The sequence below is a fragment of the Pan troglodytes genome, chromosome 13 (genome assembly GCF_028858775.2).
Source record: "Pan troglodytes isolate AG18354 chromosome 13, NHGRI_mPanTro3-v2.0_pri, whole genome shotgun sequence".
NCBI classification, from domain to species: Eukaryota; Metazoa; Chordata; class Mammalia; order Primates; family Hominidae; genus Pan; species Pan troglodytes.
In genome coordinates, this window is record NC_072411.2 from 81,604,327 (window position 1) to 81,622,088 (window position 17,762).

The following is a 17,762-nucleotide window of genomic DNA, read 5'->3' on the forward strand; positions in this document are numbered from 1 at the left end:
CTGTAGTGAGAAAAGAATACAGACAAAAGAGGTAGACTCAACAGGACATGACAACTGATTGGAGACAGGGCTAAAGTCCAATGGACTATTCAGCAAGGCTTCCAGCTTGGGTAGATGGAAGGGCCTATCATGGAGAAAGAACACAGAACGAGAGGTCAGTTTGGAGGGAAATGTCATTTCTAAGCTTTGACCTGAAAACCCCTCCAACTCAGGGATTTTGGTTTCTACCTACCCATACTACCACCAAGACTGAGGTTGTGCAAGGCTTGTGTGCTAGACTGTATGGTCCTCCCCTTCCCACTAAGCCCTGTTTATTCTGTACCACCAAAAAGAAGGGCAGACAAACAACAGCCATGAATAAAGGGAATTCTTGAATGAGGCTCTCATTTATAATTCCTCTGTCAAAGATAATCATTTGTTTAAAATATGTGGCTATCATTAAAGTTACCAGGACTATTTAATAAATAATAAAGTAGCGGAATTTTCCCAATTATATTTGATTTTCAGATATTTCAAATCTTATAGCAAGAATTCAGATTTAGTCAATATTTCAAGAATCTGCTCTCAAGTATTTAATGTTAACCTAATAAATGTTGATACTTTAAAGTTGAAGAAAGTGACTTAGGAATGGCGAATTCATATCTTCTGTAACATATCTTTTCAGACGTTGCATATGCATTTCACAGTATATCTCTAGCAGCAATTAATCTTTATTAATAGATCTGAATTATTATCTTTTCTCAATCTCCAAGAATTTCACATGAAAAATTCTGGAAGAAAAATTTTAAGCAATAGCACTTAGACTTGGATGAAAGGAATAGTATAATTTTTAATTTTTATTTTGTCAAAACACCAAACTGATATGCTAACAATACTTTGTGAGGCCAGCAGTTATCAGGAAAAAAGAAAAACCAAAAAAACAAAAAACTAAAGGACAGGTTCAGTTTTTCTTGAAAACAAACTTTTCAAAAGTAAAATTTATCATTTTGCTCAATATTGATGAATATTTGTTTGTTTTATTTATTAGTTACGTCATGTGCTGTAAAGTTAGGTCTTTTTAAAAATAAAAAATTTAGATTCAAAGCTAAATTTAAGAAAGTTACTTTTGAACTTTTTAACAATTATGCTATGTGAATTTTTGAAGTTAAAAAAATAGAAATCAATACTCTGTAAGGGAAAAATAAAAAACGGATGAGAAAGCTTTCAAGGCTTCATAAATATTTTAAGTAAGCTCAGAGGAAAAAGACAAGTTGTGTGTCAGCAATGCCAAAGTTACTCAGATCTAATGCCTATGTGGCTTTGGATAAAGTCTTAATTTTTTTTACATTTCAGTCTCTGTGAATACGAGAACTAGAATAAAAACAAACGCACCAAAATGCCATAAAAATAAGGTTAATTATGAGCTCTAACATAACTTGATAAAAAGTATAGCATTATTATTATAATATCTATTTTATTTTATCTTTCCACAGAAGGGTATCCTTGTGAACCAAAAGGAATGACTTTCAAAATCACTCCTTTACTATAATGCTGTTTAAGATCCGTAACAAAATCTTTACTCATGAGGAACAGGCAAATAAAAATTAACAATTTGAGGGTGATGATAGAAGTATGGCTCAGGCCTGAATTAAGGGGTTTGAATCCTGCACATAAACTGCATTTTACAATAGGGAAAATATAGGTAAACCACAATCTATTTGGGGAAAAACAAAACTGTACCTTTCTGTGGATAAAATACAGATCAGAAGTGATACTAATCAGATAGGGAGTATTGTACTTGCTCAGAACAATAAATGAACTCAGTACAATTAAATGAACTTTTCTGTTTATCCTTCTCAATATTTTTAGGAGTCAGTGCAAACAACAAAGTAGAAAGTCTATGGAAGCAGAATCTAAAGTATCCCTGTTTGGCTCTGAGCAAGATATTTATCTGCTTTATCCTGAGTAAGGAGCAGCGTGGGCTAAAAAATATCTCTGAATAAACAATGATAAAATCTGCTGGGTAACTACTAAAATAATGAATATTGAAGCACTTGCATTACAGTCAAATCAACTGTAGCTACTTACAGGAAAAGACCATTAAAAGCCACAAAGCCTATAAACAAACTAGATGGAAGCAATACTAAGGAAGTTAATCTGAAGTCATACTTGTACATTGAAGAAATTATATTCTTCACATAGCATAGATTGTGAACATTTATAAGTATGGACACAACAACGACTAACTACTGCCTTCTCTTAAGATTCTGAAGAGTTAGGGAAGGAAGGAGGGATGTTAGGGGATAAGGGCTTTACCTAAGGAGAGAAACTCCTTGCTTCCCTTGCTCTCTCACTCCTTCCTTCTTGAACTTCTTAAAGCCCTGCCTTCTAGGATATTTCTCTCTCCAGGCCCTCCTCCAGTCTCTCTAATCAAATTGCTTTCTCTTTTTAGAACTGCCCTTCTTTTGTTTCTGTGTATGCTGATGCTGCTCAGGTACCAACATCGGTCTTCTGCTGGTGGCCCTCTACCCTCTCTGGATGGTCTCCTTGCCTCTCAGGGTATTATCTCTCTGCCAATGACTGCTACTCAGAGCTCGGGCCTCTGCCCCAGGCCTCAGCTCTGTATATGCAGATACCTCCTGGGTATTGCCAACTGGATGTCCCATAACCATGCTGAAAGCCAAATTTATTTGGGCTGGGAGAATTTGCTCTGCGATATGACAATAAAATTACTCATCCTGTGATAATAAAACATATATGTAGAAGAAGAAGTCAGTACCAAAAAGTGAGAAAAAAATAAAAACAAGATTTCGTACAAATCTTCACTATACCAGAATTATATATTTCAACTATAGTTATAAGGATCTGATTACAAATTAAATGTAACATTATTTGAACTTTAAGTTCAAATGAATGATAACACTTTGGTTGGGTTTGTTTTGCCCCTCACCAAATGTTAAAACCAGATTGAGAAGCAGAAGTCGAAATGCTATTTCTTTGGAATTCTCATTGGCCTGCAAGCATTGCTCCTTTCCTTGGAAAGCTTTTCTTCCTACAGGAGAAGCTTTCAAAGGCCACTTGTCTGGGAGTGAGGCTCCATGTGGTAGCTGATTCTGCCTACTTTACTGCAGAATGCCAGACCCAGGGGAAGAATATCAGGAAAAAAAAGAAAGCAAAAGGGAGGAAAGAATTAATATAGTTCTCTCTCTACCAAAATTTCTGCATGAAGAATAAGTGGTAGTTATGCCCAAGTGTTTTGGTATTCTTAAAAGACTTTTGTTTTTTTTTAAAGGGAGGTACCCATGTTTTTAGTTTATATTCTTGACCCAGTGCTGGTATAATGCCCATGGGATAGTTAAAAATTTTAAAGTGCTACAAGATTTTCATTAAAAATCTATTAGAATTTCCTCATGGGTTCATTTTAAAAGTAAAAGTTGGAATACATTTAAATGATAATATGTTGCATACAAACTTTAACTTGTTTCTTCCCTTAGATAACTCCTCTCCTTGTATTCTTTAAGTTAGACGATGGCAACTCTGGCACAACACTTGCCCCCTACCTCTCCTTTTCTTCCCACAGGCACACAGTCACCAGGTCTTACATGTGTAACCCTCCAAAACTTCTCAAATCCATCCCTGTGACTGACTTCTGTCCTAGTTCAGACCCTCATCTCTTCACATCATTACTGGACTCCTTCACTCCAGTTTTAATCTCTTTGGATCCATCTCCCATGCCACTGCCAGAACAAAGTATCTAAAAATCAAAAGTGAACCACATTACTCCTCTACTTAGAATCCTTTTTTTCCATTTATCCATTTGACACATATGTCCTGAGGGTTAGGGCCTATGAGCCACATCTATGCGTGATGTTGGGAATGTGGCCTAAACAAGACAGTTGGGGTACCCATGCCCATGGAGCTTCACCTTCATCATGTCATTTACACTAACATGGCCTACATGGTCATAAATCTGACTATTTCTATGCATTTTTAAGAGAGGAAGTATCTTTTTGACTCACTAAGGTTGGATGAAGTATTCCTTCACTTTGTTCCTGTAATACCTATATTCCACATCACCGTAGTTACTGCATTATACTGTGAGCATCTTTCTATAAGTGCACAATCATATACCCAGTTCTGGACAAATATTTAATGACTAACAAATTTGAACATGATTCATACATTCTACATAGTCTATAATGACTTCAGAGAAAACTGGTGGCAAGAGATACCGATAATACAGAGATGTAATTCAGGGAAGAGACCAGGAAGCAGGAGCTGTTTGGATCTCAGCTCTAAGCCATATCCACATGGGCTTATAAAATTCAGGCAGTTCAACAAACACAGGGTAAGTCCAATTGATCATCTTGTTCCAGGAATCTCTGCTGCACTGTTTGCCTCCTTGATCAAGGTGTTAATTAAGTATGTTATGATAAAAACCGGTCCTTTTGCTAGAGAAAGTTTGAGGAAAATCTCACAACAGACAGCTTTAGGCATTCCTCAGATAAGATACAAGGAATCCAGGAGAAAACTGGATATAAAAATATATTGAGGCAGTAGAAAGTATCATTATCTGCAAATGAATATTTGTGGCATGGAGAAGAGCCCTGTAACATTGGGCTAATAGAGTAAAACCTAAGACTTTCCAAGAAGCTTTAGAACCCTCTATGAGAAAATAAGCAGGCCACCCAGGCCCAGGTGGACTAAAGGGATCTTATTTTTTTAAGGTCAAAATTAATGGGGAATAAGGCAAAACTATTTTCTGAGATGCTAGAATAATATTTTTTCCATTTAAAGCTACTTCTAGTTCATTAGAACTCATTAGAGAATACTTGATATAAAGTTGATTATGTATCAGATATATAAATCTCATGCTGAAACATAAAGTTTCTCTAATAGTGTATGCCAAAAAGTATATATGAATATGGTTCCTTTTCTTCTGTAAGACCCATTATTGTAATTCTCTAATTATATAGTGTCAGCATCTACTTTAAAGAGAAACATTGCCCATGCATGCCCAGTATATTTCTGGTAGATAAGTGGACCTATGCTCCTTTATAATTATTAATCTTGGGGAAAATTAATTTAAGGGCTTATTAAAACCTTATAAATTGAAAATTTTCTTTTTCTTATCAGAAAAAAACTATAATCGCTTTTTACAAAAGTTTGGATAATTATGTGTCAGTATTCCTAATAAATTACTAATATGAATACTAGTTATGGCCACAGTAAGGAAAACAATGAATAAACTAATTGTTTAGTGGTTTGTGCTGTCTTTACTTAAAAAAAAATACTGATGACTATGAATAAGTGTCAATATGTTTGCTTTTCTGTTATTTTTCATAGGCTGATATATTTAACTCTCATAATGTTTTTAAGCTAACATATATCCATTTTTTATATTAAGCAATCAGTAAGTATCTAAATAGTTTTTCCTTCCTTCACAATTACTTATTACTTAATTACATAATCATATGCTATTATTGTTGGCTAGACACCTTAGACATTAATCACTTTCCTCAACTAGTGACAGTACTCTGAAGGTGGGATGTATATGTGTGTTTGTGCATCCATGTACACATTGATAGATTCTTTGGATAATGTTTATATTTATGTATGTTGCACATTTAAGTACTATAGACTTCCATTCAGAAGCTCTAATTCATTTATAAATTCATTCAAATATTTCTTAAGCATCTACTATGAACCAGTGCCTGTGTTCATTCTAACGAAGACAGGGTCCCTGCTCTTAAGAGGTAGTTGGGAAAAGAAAACAAATATGTTACAAGGGCAACAAATGAGTTATGTACAAGGTAATGAGTAACTCTCCTTTCTGAGTACACACTACAAGTTAAGCCATATCTTAAAACTGTAACAATTATACACAAAAGCAAACTAATGTAGTAGGCACATTCATCTTGCCCTCCCAAATCAAGATGGTTAGAGGATGTGTGTGGTGCCTATGTGTATACAGTCACTCTGAGACTATGAGGCATAGAATGAAAATAATTTTGTTATAATCTACCTCACTCATATACACATTCATAGTTGCCTTGCCCAGATACTGAGAACCATTTTGGATCAACACAAGTCATTTGCATTATTAATTGCCAATCATGATGATGCTCAGAATTGAATCACTTCCATCCATACCTAGTGGGAAACAGTTCTTTTGCCTTTTAAGGTCATTAGATTCTGCTCCTAAAGCTTGAAAGTCACAGTGGCCCTTCACTGTTTGTTCAGCTGATCACGAATCAGAGGTAATGACATTTACATTGCTAATAAACTTCGCATCAAGTGTGTTAACTCTTGGTTTGGTATAGTTTCTTCTACCTGAGAAAAGCTTATTTGACCTCCTCTATGAAATCTGAACATTCTCTTACTTATATATCCATAAACACACACTCATATTAAATCTAGAAGTGCATAAAATTCCCTAATTATTTCCATATGAGAATCAGGAATGATGTGCAAAACAAATTAAAATATGTGTTGTTACTTTATCCTGACATACACAGTAAATTACCTGACAAATCTGGGAACATTAGGAGAGCACCTTCCAGTCATTATGGTTGACATAAGACTATGTGACAATGACCTCTTATGTTGGGTTTGTAGAATTAGACTAACAGAAAAATATGTATTTTGATGGAGATTAAATCCTGGCTAATGTGGAGAAAAACTGAAAATTTTATTAATTAGGCTTTTCAGTATACCAAATTTCAAGCAGCTAAATCTTTGTTTCCTTAATATTTCTTTAATTATAATTATTAGCATATACTGAGTGTTACTGGCTTACTGGTGTGAGATAAAAACTAAGAATACCAAACTCAGCTTCTTTTATTAATGAGAACAAAATGACCTCAATCTAAAACTAGATAACTAAATGACCTCATACCAAAGTTAGATAACTAAAAAATCCCACTGGCTTGCTTAAAGTATAACTGACAGCTGTTTAAAATATCTGCTAATTGTTAATTGCTTCAATCTGTTGCTTGACCAGGCATGAATATATACATGAATAAATATATAAATAAATGTGCACAAATGTTGATCATTAAGATGCTCATATCTCAATAAAATCCATATTATAAATTTTATAACATTTATAAACTTGTAAAGTGTTTGGAGATCTGTCAATAGCTCATATAATTTAAATAACACTTTATCCTAAAGTTCAATAAAACATAAATTCAGAGTTAAATTTAATGAATAGGATTTGATATGTGCTTAAAAATAATAACCAACAATTTTGAACAATTTTCTATGTAGCAGATGTTTTGTTATTTCTATGCATTATATAATTTGATTTTCATTAGAACACTATAAGGTGGACTCTATTATTTGCATGTCACAGAGAAGATTGAGAAATTTTAGTGAGTTAAGTAACTTGCCCACTTACTGTTAATAAGTGACAGAACTTGGATTGAAACCAAATTTTAGTGGCTCCAGAGCCAAATTCAGCTCATATTTGGTTTAATGTGGTTTAGAAATTTGAAGGCCTGGAATGGAATCTCAGTGTTAATCAACTATTAGTCCTAAGACCTTAGAGAAATATTGAACATTCCAAACTTCAATTTTCTAATACATAAAATAGAGCCACTGCACCATCCCAATCATTTTCACCAAATTACCATGAGGATTAAATAAATAATGTAAGCAAGAAAAGTGCAGAGTGCTCTACAAACATCATTTTATCACATTTTAATTTCTTAACATTTTATAACTCCCAGGGTATTCTGTGGGTCCAAACACTGCCATTAAACCAGAGATCTCATTAGAAAAAGAGAGTTTAGGAAGCCACTAACGTAATCTTCCACCATAGAAAATTTTAGGCAGGTTGCCCAGAATGGCATAGGGAAAATACTAGAAAAAACACTCACTCTTTGTGGGTATCATAATAAATGAAAGAAAGACCAGTGTTATGGACTGAGTATTTATGTCCCCCTTACCCCCATAATTCATATTTTAAAGTCCTAACCACCAACGTGACTGTATTTGTAGACAGGCCAGGAGGCCAGGTAAGAAGGTGATAAAGGTCAAATGAGGTAATAAAGGTGGGCCCTAATCTAATAGGGCTAGTTCCCTTATAAGTAGAAAGAGATATCAGAGCACTCTCTTAACATCGGAGCACACAGTGAGAAGGGGGCATCTGCAAGCCAGGAAAAGAGCCCTCACCAGAAACTGAATTGCTTGAAGACTTGTTCTTGGACTTCTCAGTCTTCAGAACTATGAAAAATTTGTTAAGCAAGTCTATGGCATTTTGTTACAGCTGCCCAAGCAAACTAATATAGCTGGTATCATGTTCATCCGTCACATTGCAAAGAGCAGGGCCAACTGAACTCTGTCGAGCTGCCAGCTAGGGAGCATTGTGGTCTGACAAATCACATGAGGGGCTGACAACCTAGAGTTGTGGCCTATGGAATGTAAGAATGTCCTAGGCAAGGTTAGCATGAATGGGGTTCAGTATAAACTACTTTCCCTGGAATGAAACTGTCCAAGTTCAGCAGGTTACTGTAAATATCCTTAGGAAATAATTAAACCAAACCAAGAAAAATGAAAATAGATCCTTAAACGTGCAGTCCCATGTATGTAAATACAAATTATGGCAAAAGCTTGAAACTGAATCCATGCAAAGAGTAGACAGGAGCAAAATTATGATTACAGAATTTACAACTGTGCAACAAAAGAATTTCTACATTAAAAATAAGTAACAGTTTACTTTGTATCTTTCCTTTTTTACCAAGCACGGTTCCTTCTAATTCTACTAGAGTTTCCTGAACTAGAAGGGAAACTAGTTGTTACATATAAAAACAAGTACAGTTAAAAAAATTACTTCTGCAGCTTATTTTCCTCAGGCTGAATAGAAGATCTTATTTTTTGTAAAGCTGTGTTTTAATTTACAAGAAGATGAGCAAATTTTCAAATGCAAACATAGTTTCCTAGGAAGGTCTATCTTTAATTCTGAGTGATTTAAAAGTCATAGTTGGTAAAACGTTTCTCCTTACCTATTCCTTTCACACTAATTATCTTCCAGATGATTTAATGAGAATGTCATTTGCTGAGCATTTATTCCATGTAAGGCACTACTCTAGGTACTTATGGTAGGCACTGCTAGTTGTCTTTCCAATCTCCAAAATATCAGAAGTATGAGCTCAGCAAATTGCTTCCCAGATAAAGGAAGCATTTCCCAGAATTCCTTGCAGCCAGCTGGGACCACATGACTGGGTTCTGGCCAATGGGATATGAGTAGAAGTGATAACTTCCAGGTCATGCCCTTAGAAAGGTGTGTTTCCTCCTTTTTTCCTTCCTGTAATCTGGAATGTGGAAGTGGTAGTGAGTTAAGCCTGTAAAAAATAATTGCACACCAGAAGTGCCTAAGCAACAACATGGAGTAGACTGGGCTCCCAATAAGCTGTAATACCATTTCTGAATTGTTAGGTGAGACAGAAACAAGCCTCTGTCTTATGAAAACCACTTTATTATTGTGCTCTTGTTATAGTAAACTATCCTGTATTTTCATTAATAGAGGACTGTACATATGCCTTGTAAAGTCTCACTACTCCAATTTTGCTAGCAAATTTAGGCTTAGAGAGATTTTAAAACTTCCTCATAACCACTTCGGTAGTAAGTGGTGAGGCTGGTTTTTAAATCAAGTACTTTTCTCATTAGATATTTTTTACACTAATAGAGAGAAAAGACTAATTTATAGAAAATTAGAACTGTGCAGTTTTCAACCCCTGATCTATTAATCTCACAGGATTATAAAAAGACTTTAATTTCCTTAGATTAGCATTAGTGCTACAAACCTTTATTTTTCTAATAAAGTGTCTAGCAGTTGGTTACCAGCTCCTCCAGGACTTATATTTCATAAAATGTTCCATTAGGAAAATTATGGAGAAAAAGTATGCTGATTCTCCTGGACTATGAAATGGAGAGCTGCTAGTCAGGATGCTATAACAATTTACAGAATAATACACTGAGCATGCACGATAACTCAGAAACAGATCAGAGGGGGTTTTTTGAGTGTGCGCTCTCTTCCCCGGTATTATCCTTAGGTACTCCTTTAGTTCTTGAGGAGACATCAAGGAACAAGTTAGACAAAGTCCCTACACACATGGAGATTATACTCAAATGCATCCACTATAGATAATGCCCTACAAAAATTAACAAGTTTTCAATGTGTGCCAGTAATTTGCATTTTAAAAATAAACTTTGTAATTTGGAATAATTTTAAATTTATAGACAAATTACAAAGATAGTAAACAGAGGGTTCTCATATACTCCTTACCTCATTTCTGCTAATGTCAACATCTTATGTTATCATGGTAGTTTTGTCATTAAGAAACCAATATTTTTTGGTGGTGGTGTTGTTTTTTGAGATGGAGTTTTGCTGTTATTGCCCAGGCTGGAGTGCAATCATGCAGTCTCAGTTCACTGCAACCTCTGCCTCCAGGGTTCAAGCGATTCTCCTACCTCAACCTGCTGATTATCTGGGATTACAGGCATGAGCCATCTAGCCTGGCTAATTTTGCATTTTTAGTAGAGACGGGGTGTCACCATGTTGGTCAGGCTGGTCTCGAACTCCTGACCTCAGGTGATCCACTGGAAGGTTCTTTCAAAGAGAGGAGGCATGACCTTCTTCACCCTGTCCTATAGTCTGCTGCTTGCCACATAGACGTGACAGGCATTTTGAGTACCACAGTCACACTTTAGGCATAGTAAAATGTTGAGGCTAAAAAGGGCTGGGATTTCTTAATGACTCTGAGGAGTCATCAAACCAATCCTGTATTTCAGACCTCCAGACTTCTTTTATGTGGGAGAAAAATAAAGTATCAATTTAAGCCATTATTATCAGGGCTGTGCTTCTGTGTCAAATGCAATTTCTAACTAATATAGAGCGTTTGGAGAAGAGGCAGAAGGAAGTAACATTTATTGAGGACTTGCTATATATTAAGTACTTTATATATTTTCATTTATGTAATCATCAAAACAACTCTATGCTTATTAGTTGAGAATACTGAAGATTAGTGAGGCTAAGATTCTTGCTTAGGGTTATATGGCTCAGTTTTGAAACTAAGCCAGAATTTAAACTAAACTTTGTTTTCCCATAACAGCATGCTAAAATATTTTGCATATAATAGGTACTCAGACCTATTAGTGGTTACTAGCAATGGATACAAACATGTACATAGTTATACCTCACTCAGCAAGTAATACAGGTAAATATCTAAATAAATACAATTATATATACTTAAATAGACAACAAAATAGAGACACACTTCCATAGTTTCAGTCTTCCTACTATCCCCATGATCAGCATCTCAAACAGTGGAACTGGCAGCAGGGCCATTTCAGGAGTGAAACCTCAGATCTTACTGCCCTCAGTCCACATATAAATTATACATTTTCTCTCTGGGCCAGAATGAAAAACCATTCAAACCATCCATCAACATATCCACTCAGTTTATACATTCATATTTACCGAGCATCTGCCATATGCCAAACAACCTGCTACTTGTTGTGTACACATTGTTGAAGAAGACATAGTCCCTGTTTTCCAAAAGCTTATAGTCTACTGGGAGAAACAGAAAAATAAGTAGGTAATTACATTAGAGCAGAGTTTTTCAACCTTGGCATTAATGACATTTTGAAGTGAATAATTCAGTGTTGTGGGGTGCTATGCACTGTAGAATATTATAGGGATGTAGGCAGCATCCCTGGCCTCTACCTACTAGATGCTACTAGCATCCTAACCCCTCGTTATAACAAAAAATATCTCCAGACATTGTCAAAAGTCCCTGGCGGGGTCGGGGGGGCAAAATCATCCTCCTACCACCTATCCTCTTACTCCCTAAGCCACTGAGAACTGCTGCAATGCAGTATAAAATACTATAAAATGACAAAAGAAAGACGGGCATTGAACAACATGAGTCTAGGGGCAGGAAAGTTTTCTGAAGGAGGCAACACCTTCACAAAGGCCTGAAAGTTCCATAAAATTCAGCCAGATGAAGAAAATATATATTTCATATGTGTATCAGGAAGGCCTCTGAGCATGTGCAAAGACTCAGAGTTTATAATGAGTACAACATATCTGGAGGACTAAAGGTGGCTTAGAAGGCATGGAGTGGGGAAGTATGCATGAGGTAAGTAGGAAAACCTACATATGCCTACCGAGGAATGCAGAGGAGAAGAAAGAAGGGGTTCAGTTTTGGATATGTTGAATTTGAGTTGCCTGAGGGACAACCAGGTGTAGATGTCCAAAAGACAGTTAGATTTCCATTTCTGAAACATAGGGGCATGACTCAGGCCAGAAGAATGAACACCACCTATATATAGATGCCATATGTATAAATGAAATGACCCAGGGAGAGTGTAGTGTTTGAAAGAGGAGCCCATGGACCTGACAGTGACAAGGGAGACAGAAGTGAAGGAAAATCAGGGCAGTCCTGATGTCACACACAGAGAGCAAATGAGGAGAGTTTCATAACATAGCATAAAGGTCAAGTAAGATGAGGAGTGACACACATCCACTGGATTTGGAAATTAGGAAGACATTGGTGACCTTTGCCAGAAGTACCTTATTGGTATGTTCTGGGTGGCAGCCAGCTTAGAGTGGGCTGGAATCAATGGCAATGGCATGGGATAAAAGAGAGATACCTTGAAGACATTTGGCAGAAAGTAATGGAATGATGTAAAGACAGTGCTTATGGTAGGATAAGTAACAAATGTGCCCAGAGTAAAAAAGGAAAACATTAGCATGAGTTCTGTCTTCAGGTTATGTGGATACTGTTTAGAGGCTGCTCTTGTTTCTGGCTCTCAGAGTCTCCTGGGTATTTATATTGACCTACCTCATGGAATTTCTGAATGTAAGCACCAATGGATTGTTTTTGCCTTTTAACAGAGCACCACATGATTCAGGGTGTCTTTATAGTACCTATTTACTTGCCTACGGTATGTCTTCTAAATGACAAATTAACTTTAATACCTGACTCATTCTGCACTACGATTATAGGGCTCCCTTTAAAAAGAGAATGACTCCAATAGTTGAAAAGCAATGAATTCAAAACAATATGCCATTATATCTGTCAAGATCTAAAAATATATTTCCATTAAGTGTGTTTATGAAAATCCTTCCTTGAATTGAGAGGTTTCAGTATGTAATCTAACAGCCTTGGAATAATTGACTCATGGGAGATGAAAACTGAAAGGATGTTACAGACTTTCCTCCTCTTCCCTCAACCCTCATTTAATCAGTGATTTGATAGGAATCACTTTCCTCACATCTTATAGTTCTGTTCCTTCTACTGGATGGCTACTACTGTGACCTTTATCATCTCTTCTATGTACCTCTGTAATAGCCTCCTGAATGGTTTCCTTGCTCACCTTTGCCAAGCCTTTGCCATACTTTGCAAGAATGATCTCTCTAGAACACATATACGAACAGTTCACAAATTCTACTTAGAACCCTGTCATAGCATCTCACAAATTCTGGAATCCTTATGTCACAGAAAGACTTTTCCATTTGTTCCAATGATCCTTTGCATATTTTATCTTATACTTATATTCCAGCCATAAAGGACCACTGTTAGGTCCTGGGGCTTTATGCTGACTCACTTCTATAGATGGGTGCTCTTATAGTTTCCATCCCCATGTTCATCTGGGTAGTGGCATTCAAACTCAGTTCAAGCATTTCATCTGTTAAGTCTTTGTGAATTTCATCTCTCTCACCTAAACCCAGATAGGATTGACAACTTTTCTTCTGGTGCCCCCAATGTACATAGTACAAATTTATGTAACAGTCTCGAAACCACTTTTTTGCATGCATTTGTTTTTATAGCTGTCTTTTCTATTAAACTGTCACTTCCTTGAAGACAGGGGCTGCTTTTTACATTTTTATGTCTCACCAAAACATGGCATATCAGCAGCCCTGTAGTATCTGTTTAAAGGAATTTAGTCTAAGCCTCTATTATTACCAATAAGGAAACAAGGCCCGAAAGAAGCTAAATGACTCGCCTAAGGTCACTCATCTAATGAGTGGCTAAGTGAAGAATAGAAGCTGTAGCTGTTGCCTGACTTACAGCTCTTGTGTTATATTCGGCTGCCACCCCATTGACTTAAAAGGAGGGCACCCAGGGCCCAGCTCTGTAGGTTGCCAACTTGGTTCAAGAAGGTTTTAATGTGAAATATTTAAGTAAATATTTAATGAGGAGCTATTACTCTTTTTTGGTTGAAAGAAACAGTGAGCTAGATCATTTTAAAATGATGTATTATTGGCTGGGCATGGTGGCTCATGCCTGTAATCCCAGCACTCTGGGAGGCCGAGGCGGGCGGATCACGAGGTCAGGAGTTTGAGACCAGCCTGATCAACATGGTGAAACCCTGTCTCTACTAAAAATACAAAAAAATTAGCCGGGCGTGGTGGCACGTGCCTGTAGTCCCAGCTACTCAGGAGGCTGAGGCAGAAGAACTGCTTGAACCTGGGAGGTGGAGGTTGTAGTGAGCTGAGATTATGCCATTGCACTCCAGCCTGGGCAACAGAGTGAGACTCCATCTCAAAAAAACAAACAAAAAAAATTATGTCTAATTTTACTTTATATTCACCTTCCTCCCTACTCCCCACTCCCTTCCACCTGGTTGACCTTACCAATTAGCACTTAGGTATTTTTAAAGGCCTTCAAAATCTTTAAATACATACCAGCTGAAGACAAACTAATATGTTACCACATTCTTGTTGGCAGAAGAAATACTTGTCTCAGATTAAGAAGTTACTCTAAATATTTCATAAAATAACCTATAATAGGTTAAATTGTTTTAATTTATTTGGCTTCTAAAACATATGAATAAAAATGAGAGAGTAATAAACTCTCTAAGACTTCCCCAGAATTATGTGACTAAGTGGCTTTTTATGAGAAAACTGTCTTTGGAATAGATTACAATTTTTTAAGTGACCATGACAATAACTAGTTTGTCCTTTTCATTCAGGACCACAGTAAAACAGAGCACTTAACTGATGAATCTGTTTTATTTGGAATGTTTTAATAGTTCTTGGTATATAACATTAATATGTAAAGACCTTAAAGAGCCCATTAAAACACTGCACAACAAGCTGCATTTTAATAACGCAGAGACTATCTCAGATGGAGGCTAATTTCTGTTGTTTAGGTACCATAAACAAAAATAAAAACTTTCCCAAAAAGCTGAAGCTCTAAGTAAAAGAGGTTTAAAATGCACATGTCCTACAGATGGCAGAACTTAAACATCACTCCCAGAAGCACAGGAAAAAAGAGAAGATTTAAAAAATTCCCTCCAAGCCCAGGCTTGTTTCAAGTCTTCTGTTCATAAGAAGATCAAGGGTACTATGAACATTTAACTTCTATTTTCTCCTAATAATAAGTCCCGTTCTTTAATCTGTGAAATAAAACAAACTTGCCCCATGCTTAGGGTCTCTCAAAAGATAAAATGGTCTTTCATATTCCTTTAGGAGTTGATAGCACTTGAATACAAAGACCTGACATACTGAGGTGAGGTGAAAAAATGAGGGCCATTTATCAATGCCAGTTTCTAACCTCCATCGGAAAGGCAAGCATTTGGCAGGCCCTTCTCTCTTTTATTTTTTTTCCCCCCAAGACAGAGTCTCGCTCTGTCGCCCAGGCTGGAGTGCAGTGGCACCATCTCGGCTCACTGCAAGCTCCGCCTCCTGGGTTCACGCCATTCTCCTGCCTCAGCCTCCCGAGTAGCTGGGAATACAGGCGCCCGCCACCACGCCTGGCTAATTTTTTGTATTTTTAGCAGAGACGGCGTTTCACCGTGTTAGCGAGCATGGTCTCAATCTCCTGACCTCGTGATCCGCCCGCCTCGGCCTCCCCCTTCTCTCTTAATGAGCAAAACTTCTGATATTAAAAAAATGCTATTCTGCCTGGGCAAACTTTTATCTCAAAGAGGGGGAATGAATAGGGAAGATTATTTTTCTCATCTTTTATTGAACATGCTAGAAGTTAAGACTCAGTCCTGCCATTCCCCATGCAAGCAGGGAGAAAGGGGGTGGTATTTGAGTTCTGTCACACTTACCCCCATGATTGCTAAAATCATTTTCCAACTTAGACTCTCTCTCCTGGGAAGGAGCCCGAGGCCATGAAAACCACTCATTTATCATATGCCACACCACAGTGATCCTCTGAGCAGACATCCCGGACTGCCATAATTTGCTTGACAGCCCTGAGGTCAGCCTGCCTAGTGACTGAAGATTCTTTTCTTTTCCATCTTCAAATGTTACAATGCACTGACCTTTGTGTATGTGGATGATGTTTCTGACCCACCATCAATGGTGGTGAGTCTGAAAAGGAAAATGTGATGATACAATAGGGCTGAGCTTTAGCGGCTATACACAGAAGGCAAATGTCACAAAAAACAAGAACTCTTGCAAAATGCTGCCCAGCACTGTAGAGAGAGCTCTGCAACAGTCTACATGTTAGGATTTCAGAAACCTGCTTCCACCTGACCTGAAACCTCTTGCCTCTGTGGTATTTTTCACATTTTGGTCTTAGTTTTCAGGCCAATTTCTATTATCTGAAACTGTTTCATGAGTTAACTGGTACCCCATATCTTTTCAGTGACAAAGAAGCATTAAATAACAATCATACCCAAGCACCTTGGGAAGAATTAAGGAAGGTATGTCAGCTTTAATTTTGAATTTTCTTGTTACTTGTCAGTTTGCCTCTCAGACTTAATGCCAGGAGGGAATAAAAATCATCATTACTCTCTAGCTGCTCAATGGCATACATGAAATGAATAGGAGGCTTAACTCTGGTCTAACTGGCTCAGTTTCTGCTTGTATCAGCAGAGAGCCAGAGACTGAATGATCCAGCTTCCTGTCCATTATCCCATCAAGTCCAAACCAGGTAGGGGTGCCCAGACACATGTATTCCATAGGGAAAGAAGAACACCAAAGAGGAGAACAAAAGAAGTCTTGGAAAAGGGAGGGATGAATTTATTTTTAAAGTGGGCTAGTTGAGAAGTAGTGTGAAGATTTCTTTAATCCACAGCTCTTACCTGTCGTGCAGAGAAGGGGAAAGAAATGGTAGCTCTCTCTTACCCCAGTAAAAGCCTAGATTACATGCCTATTTCCTATTTGTATATACCCACTGATGCTGAGCCTAATATGTGACTATCTTAGAGGGTCCCAGAGTTTTAAAATAATTAACCAAGTCTCACTTTACCTCACTAGCTCTATGATTAAAAGGAAAAATGTCAATGAGACACCATCAGTTTAGTCACTGGATACAAGCAGGTTTGTGAAAAGTCCCACTGTGCATGTCTTATGGAAAGCTATGTATTGGGCCAACTTGAAAAGAGGATGTTATTGTGATGTGAATGCTTATTACTAGTCTGAAACCTACTGTTGATCTGCTAATTTTTCTTTTGTGAGGCAGATCTAATTATAGTCAGATATCCAATTCTGTATTCATTAAACCGTCACCAAAGTGATAAAAATGACAATGGGAAAAAATTTAGCACGGCATAGCAGAAAGTACATGTTTAAAAAGGCCTGGGTTAACATCTCTGCTATTGTGTGGGGTCTGTATGTGACCCTGGAGAAGTCACCTAACTTCTCTGATCTTCTGCTGCCATTCCCTGTAATGGGGAAACCATTATTTACCTCAGTGGGTTGTGCTCATCTTATAGGGTTATCAGCATTGAACAAGAAAGGGCACATACCCTGGAGTCAGACCACTGGGACTTGAACTAAACTTCCTCAACTTCAGACAGCTTAGGCAAGGGAG

The 17,762-nt window shown here is 37.1% G+C and overlaps 1 protein-coding gene across 14 annotated transcripts in view; it reads right to left on the bottom strand.

Moving 5' to 3' along the window:
- ZNF385B (zinc finger protein 385B) overlaps positions 1-17,762 on the bottom strand; it is a 420,705-nt gene that overhangs the window by 128,256 nt on the left and 274,687 nt on the right. Inside the window, exons 1-2 of one of the 14 annotated variants that reach the window (XM_016950119.4) lie at positions 13,366-13,912; positions 11,465-11,554 (exon numbers count right to left, since the gene is read on the bottom strand). The exons of 5 other annotated variants lie outside the window; for them this stretch is intronic. In XM_016950119.4, the coding sequence (XP_016805608.1) occupies positions 11,465-11,471 (7 nt within the window). In that variant the 5' untranslated portion in view covers positions 11,472-11,554; positions 13,366-13,912. Of the gene's footprint in view, positions 1-8,987; positions 9,433-11,464; positions 12,005-13,365; positions 13,913-17,762 lie in introns of those variants that run through there. 8 more of the 14 variants (XM_016950118.4, XM_054679157.2, XM_054679156.2 and 5 more) reach the window with 8 other exon arrangements.